Raw genomic sequence first — 7,113 nt, forward strand, 5'->3', positions numbered from 1 at the left:
TTACATGTATGTTTCGTTAACGACCATCAAACAATCTATTTAATTCATTTGTAGAATTTTCAAGAGTTTAGTTAATCAATACAAATTAAAAACTAGGCATTGAATGAAATATTTTTCTACAAATTTATTCAAATTTTATTACTTTTATACGTTGTTCGCATCCATCTTGATTTATTTATTACGATATTATATAATTTGATGGTAACTATTTTTGTATAAAATTATTTTATAATAATGTTATGGGGTTAAGTATGGTAGTGGGGTCATTAAATGAATTACTAACTTTGAAAAAGTGTAAATTTGAGTCTATATTTTGAAATTAGGTAAGAATTTGGATTGATTATAAACCCCTTGGATTGGTATATTATTTGGTTTGTGAATTTACCATTATTAACATGTCACCTAAAAAATTATTTAATTTTTAACTGTTAAACTTTGTTTTAGTTGGGCATGATGGTGCATAAAGTTTGACAAAGTTTGAAAAAGAAAATCTAAATGGATAAAATTTAACTATATTTTAGTAAGATATGATACATTGGAATCCAAGTCTATAGATAAGGGGAAGCTAAATTTTAGCAATGGTTAAACTTGATTCACATTGCTTGATTATGCCCAACTTAATGTTACATTTGGTCACATATATTCACAACATCATGGCGTCATCCCCTGCACAATTAAAATGTGATATCTCCATCATTCACATTCTAAAAAAAGTTCTATAAAACCTATGTTTCATTCCTTAGCAATCAAAATAACTGAAGTATATAGTTGGTGCACAAACTTAAGAATGTCGTATTCATACAGATACAAAAACTTAATTTCTTCCATTCCAAACTACAAGAACCTAAATTGTTAGGTTATTCATTTTGAAATGGATAACTACAAAAGTGAAGATCCAAGTGATGGTAATTTATTTGTTTTATTTCTCAAAGCTCAAACGTCAAAGGTTACATAGTAGTGGCAAAAAGGTAGATAATCCAAAAAACAAGGGTAAGTGTAGAACAATTGGAAAGGTGATGAAGTGTTGGACACTGAAAAATGCGGCCCGCACCGAAGTTCTTGGCTGGCACCATCTTCTTCTTCTTCTTCTTCTTCCCCATTTCCTTCGGGTTCTGGTCTCTTAGTTTTAGACCTTCCGCCATTGTTTCTCACTCATCTCTCTCCTTCTTCTCTCCATCTTCAGTTTCCTTTCACAAGGTAAGCTTCCTCTTTCCAAATCCTCCACACCCACCAAATTTGTTTTGACTTTGTGTTCTTCATTTTCCTGGATCTGATTCATCTTACACTCTTCATGAATATCCCTTCATTGGGTTGAAATTTGTTTGATCGCACTCATAAACCATATTAGATTTCTGGGTTGATGTTGTTGTTTTTTTTTTTTTTAATTCTTGTGTAGGAAATTCCTGGATTCCTTTTCAACTTTATCTGGGTGTTGATGTTGTTTCCGATCTAGTGGAAGAAGAAGCTTCTCGAGTTGATTCATGAAGGAAATTCGTGGTCTTGCATTTGCATTTGCGTTTGCATCTATATCTGTTTTCGTTTCCTTGTTCTTCGATGTTCATGTGGTTTTAGCACAAAATTACATCCCTCGGGATGTAATCCTCCTTGATTGTGGAGGACCTTCAACTGCTAACGACATCGACAACCGGAAATGGAACACCGATGACAAATCTAAGTTTGTTCCGGCGACAGGGGATAGCTCTGTATCGAAAGCCGCTACTCAGGATCCTTCAGTTCCTGATATCCCTTTCATGACGGCTAGGGTTTTTAGTTCTAGTTTCACCTACAGCTTTCCTGTGGCTCCTAGTCGTTTATTTGTTCGTCTCTACTTTTACCCTTCTTCTTATGGTGGACTTGATGCATCTGATGCTCTTTTCTCTGTTTCCACTCAATCCTATACTCTTCTTAAGAACTTCAGCGCTTCACAAACGGCTGCAGCTTTGAATTATGCCTATATCATTAAGGAATACTCTATCCATGTTGATGATGATAGGTTGAACTTGACTTTCACTCCATCCTCCACTCATCCAAAGGCTTATGCATTTGTGAATGGGATTGAGATTGTATCTATGGCTGATATTTATAGTGATACTTCTGGGAGTACCCTGATTGTTGGTCCATCTACTCCATTCATTGTGGACAATTCCACTGCACTTGAGAACGTCTTTCGGTTGAATGTCGGGGGGAATGATATTTCACCTTCTGATGATACCGGGATGTATAGGTCTTGGTTTGATGATACTCCATTCTTGTATGGGGCAGCACAGGGAGTGACGATGAGTACTGATCAAAACACAACGCTTAATTATCCGCCGGGCTTTCCTTCTTATGTTGCACCGGAGAATGTCTACTCCACTGCTAGAGCAATGGGACCTGATAACAATGTCAATCTGAATTATAACTTGACATGGATTTTCCCTGTTGACTCTGGGTTCTTTTACCTTGTTAGGCTTCATTTTTGTGAGATTGCTGCAAATATCACAAAAGTCAACCAAAGGGTGTTCGACATTTTCCTTTATAATAAAACTGCTATGGATAGTGCTGATGTGATTGCCTGGTCTAAAAGTAATGATACTCCTTTCTACAAAGATTATGTGGTTTTTGTTCCTGCTAATGGAAATCCACAGCAGGATTTATGGCTTGAACTGCATCCAGACAAGACCATGCGTCCCAATTACTATGATGCAATCTTAAATGGAGTGGAGATATTCAAAATTAATGACTCGAGCGCTAATCTTGCTGGGCTAAATCCTATTCCTGCTCCAAAACAGGACATTATTGATCCATCATTAGCTAAGCCAGCTTCTCACGGTAAATCAAAGAATAATTCAGGGGTGATTGCTGGAGTTGTTTGTGGAGCAGTTGTTTTAGCTCTGATTATTGGTTTCTTTGTTTTTGCTAAACGTCGCCGTGGGCGTGGTAAAGATTCTAGTACTGTTGAGGGACCGTCGGGATGGCTCCCTCTTTCTCTCTATGGAAATTCCCATTCAGCTGGATCTGCTAAGACAAATACAACTGGAAGCTATACATCCTCCCTGCCTTCTAACCTTTGCCGCCACTTCTCATTTTCTGAGATCAAGTCTGCTACAAGGGACTTTGATGAATCTTTACTACTTGGAGTTGGTGGTTTTGGCAAAGTTTACAAGGGAGAAATTGATGGTGGGACTACGAAAGTTGCCATCAAGCGAGGGAACCCTCTCTCTGAGCAAGGTGTCCATGAATTTCAAACAGAGATTGAAATGCTTTCTAAGCTTCGCCATCGCCACCTTGTTTCATTGATTGGCTACTGTGAAGAGAATTGTGAAATGATTCTTGTTTATGATTACATGGCTCATGGAACACTGCGAGAACATTTATACAAGACTCACAAGCCGCCATTGTCTTGGAGGCAAAGGCTCGAAATATGCATTGGAGCTGCCCGTGGTCTGCATTATCTCCACACCGGTGCCAAGCATACGATTATTCATAGAGATGTGAAGACAACCAACATCCTTTTAGACGAAAAGTGGGTGGCAAAAGTATCTGATTTTGGGTTGTCAAAAACTGGTCCTACTTTGGATCACACACATGTTAGCACTGTAGTGAAAGGTAGTTTTGGATACTTGGATCCTGAATACTTTAGGCGACAACAATTGACCGACAAATCAGATGTTTACTCCTTCGGAGTCGTTCTCTTTGAAGTCCTATGTGCTCGGCCAGCCTTGAACCCAACACTCCCTAAGGAGCAAGTGAGTTTAGCTGAATGGGCTGCACACTGCTACAACAAAGGCATTTTAGATCAGATAATCGACACATTCCTTAAAGGGAAGATAGCATCAGAATGTCTCAAGAAGTTCGCAGAGACAGCAATGAAATGTGTATCTGATCAGGGAATTGACAGGCCATCGATGGGCGATGTTCTCTGGAATCTAGAGTTTGCATTGCAGCTGCAGGAGAGCGCAGAAGAGAGTGGCAAGGTAGGCAGTGGGATGGATGTGGAAGAAGGTCAACTGGATGTAGTTTACAAAGGAAAGAAGGATCCAGATGCTTCCCCCGGCATTGATGGAAACATAACCGACTCAAGAAGCACCGGAATCAGTATGAGCATTGGAAGCCGAAGTCTTGCCAGTGAAGATTCAGACGGGTTGACGCCGAGTGCTGTGTTCTCACAGATCATGAACCCAAAAGGACGTTAACAGCCCAAGGAGAGGCTGAACTCATTCCACCCAGTAAGGCCTTAATACTTTTCATAGTTTTGAGTGATCAAAAGTACAATCTTTGTCTCATTAATTCTGTTCAACTATTACAGATCTATTCCACTTTCTCTTTTGAGGCTTCTAATTGTTTCAATCCCAAAGCACAAGGTGTTCTGTTGTTCTGCCTAGTACTATCATTTGTATCTATAAAATTATCGATATATCGGTATATTTGAACATATTTTCACTCCATACTTCACTTTCATCTGTGGATTTTTATTTCTTTGTTATTATTGACTGCTTAAAATGTGTATTATTTTGTACTTTAAATATTTATTGTCATTCTTTTTACTTTGTGTCTTTTATATGCTTTTCAGCTTCAACTCCATCTCCTCCTCCTCCTCTTCTTCTTACTATCATTTCAAACAAATTGGTATTGTTGTGTAATATTGGAAATACAGGTCAAACTTTACTAGTTGAGTCCTCAGACTTTTGGATTCTGGATTTATGTCTGATTGATTTGATTAAATATTAAGCTTTAAAATGCTTCTAATAGATCTTTAAAAATTCTGATTATGTGTTTAATAAGTAAAAATGTTCAGATCTCTAAGCTTTCAATTGGGTCTAATAGATTTTTTGTAATTAATGAATCACGAATCTACATGGTATAACATTGAATTTTGTGTTCCGAATTTGGCATTTCATTATCGAGTTTAATTGATGTGGATTTTAAAAAGTTATATAATTGGCATGTTTGACATAAAATTGGAAGAGTATGGTGAAGAAAATGGAAGAATCAAACAAACTCAAATGTTTTGAATCTTTTTTCTTCTGGAGTATAGTGTTGGTCTTTTAGATCTTGATTTTACATTTGAACATTTTCAATATATATTTATGGGTCGATTTGGTATTTTATTTAGAAAACAAAACAACTCGTTTTGGATGAAGTTAAAGTGAGCTTAGTTTAGTGGTATTATAATAACCTCTCTTTTTAGAGGTTAAAGACAGTCCGTTTAAATAGAATTTTAGGGATTAAAACGGTATTTTCCTTTATTTTTCTATGAAACATAGAATCTCATAATCCAACCCTGCGGAAAAGGTCCTAACTAGGAAATAGTAGTTTTTTATAGTCTCATGTGTGTATATATCTATATCGATACTACTATATATAAAAGGGGTTTATGATGAGAGAATATTTACATTTCCATTTTGTCCTTGCAACTACTCGTAGTTCAAATTTTGTCCTTCATCACAACTTTTCAGGTCAAGATGGTTATGTGTGAATAGGGTTATGTGTGAATAGTTGTTGTAGGAGAAAAAAAAAAGATATGATTTAAATGGACAATCACATAGTTGTTTTTGACTACAACTATTCAAAAAAAAAAAAAAACAATTGTAGGCAAAAAAAATTATGTGATTGTCCATTTCAATCTTTTTTTCTTTCTACAACAACTATTCTAGTTTAAAGTCAATGCATGTAATTCTTGAGAACGATGAGAGAGAGAGAGAGAGAGAGTTCCCTGCTCTTCGTGCTGGCGATGATGACTCCAAGACAAACCTCAACAAAATCAAAAACAATTTCTTTTCTTGTGAATTTGATTTGAATAGCAAAGGAAGAGTGTTTCGCTTCACTAAAGCTCATATGAACAAATCTTATACACTTTGAGGAGATGAAATTTTATTTGTTTGGGTGATTCTCTCAAGGAAGTTTTGCAAACCCCGAAATCTCATAAATTTTTTCGAAAGATATTCTGCAATGGAGGGTTCATCTGGATTAAAAAAACTACAAATAAGAGAGGAAGTTTTCTTGAGATCTCGAAGGTGTTGAAGTTGGGGAAAAAAAGAAAACATAGTTGTTCCAACTAGTATTGTTTCAAAAGGCTGGGAATGATTTAGGCGTTTACCGCTAGATTTTTTGAATGCTGATGACGAACCTAAGGCCCCTCATTATGAGAAGAAAACAATCCAAAAGCCTCATTTTGGAACCAAATCGGAAAACCAATATCAACCTCCTCATCCTCTGGGAAGTTCTCAATATGGAAAATCTCTAAGCATGATGCCTAGTCATTCTAATGAAGAAAGTAGAAGCAAAGGAGAAAAAAGAGTAAGAAAGATTTGTTGGAAGGATACGCTGGTTGTCACTAAATGTGACTTATCCATGATGATTGACAGAGGATTCTGTAAGTCCTTCAAGCTCAAATACAAAATACCTTTATTATCAATCCATTTTACACTGACAAGGCCCTGCTCAAGTGTCCTGATCAGAAGATAGCAAGACTTCTCACAATGAACAAGGGTTGGGCCACCTATGGTCCTTTAATTTTGAAAATGGAAAGATGTGATCCAAAAAAACATGGAAAAATGTCGCTTGTTCCCTCTTATGGAGGCTGGGTTAAACTAAGAAATTTTCCCTTGCATTTATGGAACAAGGAGGTGTTTAAGAGGGTCAGTGATAAGTTTAGTTGTTTTATTGATTTTGCGAAAGAGAATTCGAATCTCATTAACTGCTTGGAAGTGAATATCAAAGTTAGAGGAAATTATTGTGACTTTATTCCCTTGATAGATGGTTCCGATTCTTTCCTTGTGCAAGTGGTTTCCTTCCAAGATTTCACTCTTCTTATTGATAAAGTTGATGGAATCCATGGATCCTTCTCGCTGGAACAAGAAATTCTTCAAAGGCCCGGGTGACCCGGATTCGAACCCAGTTGACATTTGGCTCATTGAGAGGTCAACTTCAAGGGTGTCAGACATTACTCATAATTCTAGTTCAATGTATACGATGGCAGACGAAGCTGAATTTTATCGTCCTTTTCTGCATGCTTGCAGATATAAGCGAACTTAATTTAAACTTACCGCCCAAGAAAATCCTACTAGGCTTGACTAATGAAGTGGGCTTGACTAAGGAAGTGGGCTTTTCTGATTTAAAAGGGAAAGACAT

The 7,113-nt window shown here is 36.8% G+C and overlaps 1 protein-coding gene across 2 annotated transcripts; it reads left to right on the forward strand.

The window, feature by feature from the left end:
- The first annotated feature begins 1,036 nt into the window (after positions 1 to 1,036).
- Positions 1,037 to 4,505, forward strand: LOC101211171 (receptor-like protein kinase FERONIA). 2 transcript variants are annotated; one of them, XM_011655423.2, is made up of 3 exons: positions 1,037 to 1,197; positions 1,397 to 4,208; positions 4,289 to 4,505. In XM_011655423.2, the coding sequence occupies exon 2, from the start codon at positions 1,482 to 1,484 to the stop codon at positions 4,173 to 4,175; it is 2,694 nt and encodes an 897-aa protein (XP_011653725.1). In that variant the 5' UTR covers positions 1,037 to 1,197; positions 1,397 to 1,481; the 3' UTR covers positions 4,176 to 4,208; positions 4,289 to 4,505. The 2 variants fall into 2 exon arrangements, with proteins under 2 accessions (XP_011653725.1, XP_004142677.1); XM_004142629.3 differs by having other exon boundaries at positions 1,397 to 4,505.
- The last annotated feature ends 2,608 nt before the right edge of the window (positions 4,506 to 7,113 follow it).

The sequence above is a fragment of the Cucumis sativus genome, chromosome 4 (genome assembly GCF_000004075.3).
Source record: "Cucumis sativus cultivar 9930 chromosome 4, Cucumber_9930_V3, whole genome shotgun sequence".
NCBI lineage: Eukaryota > Viridiplantae > Streptophyta > Magnoliopsida > Cucurbitales > Cucurbitaceae > Cucumis > Cucumis sativus.

What these genes read in the sequence shown, in the direction of transcription:
- LOC101211171 (XM_004142629.3), top strand. Translation starts at nt 1,482, where the DNA reads ATGAAGGAAATTCGTGGTCTTGCATTTGCATTTGCGTTTGCATCTATA.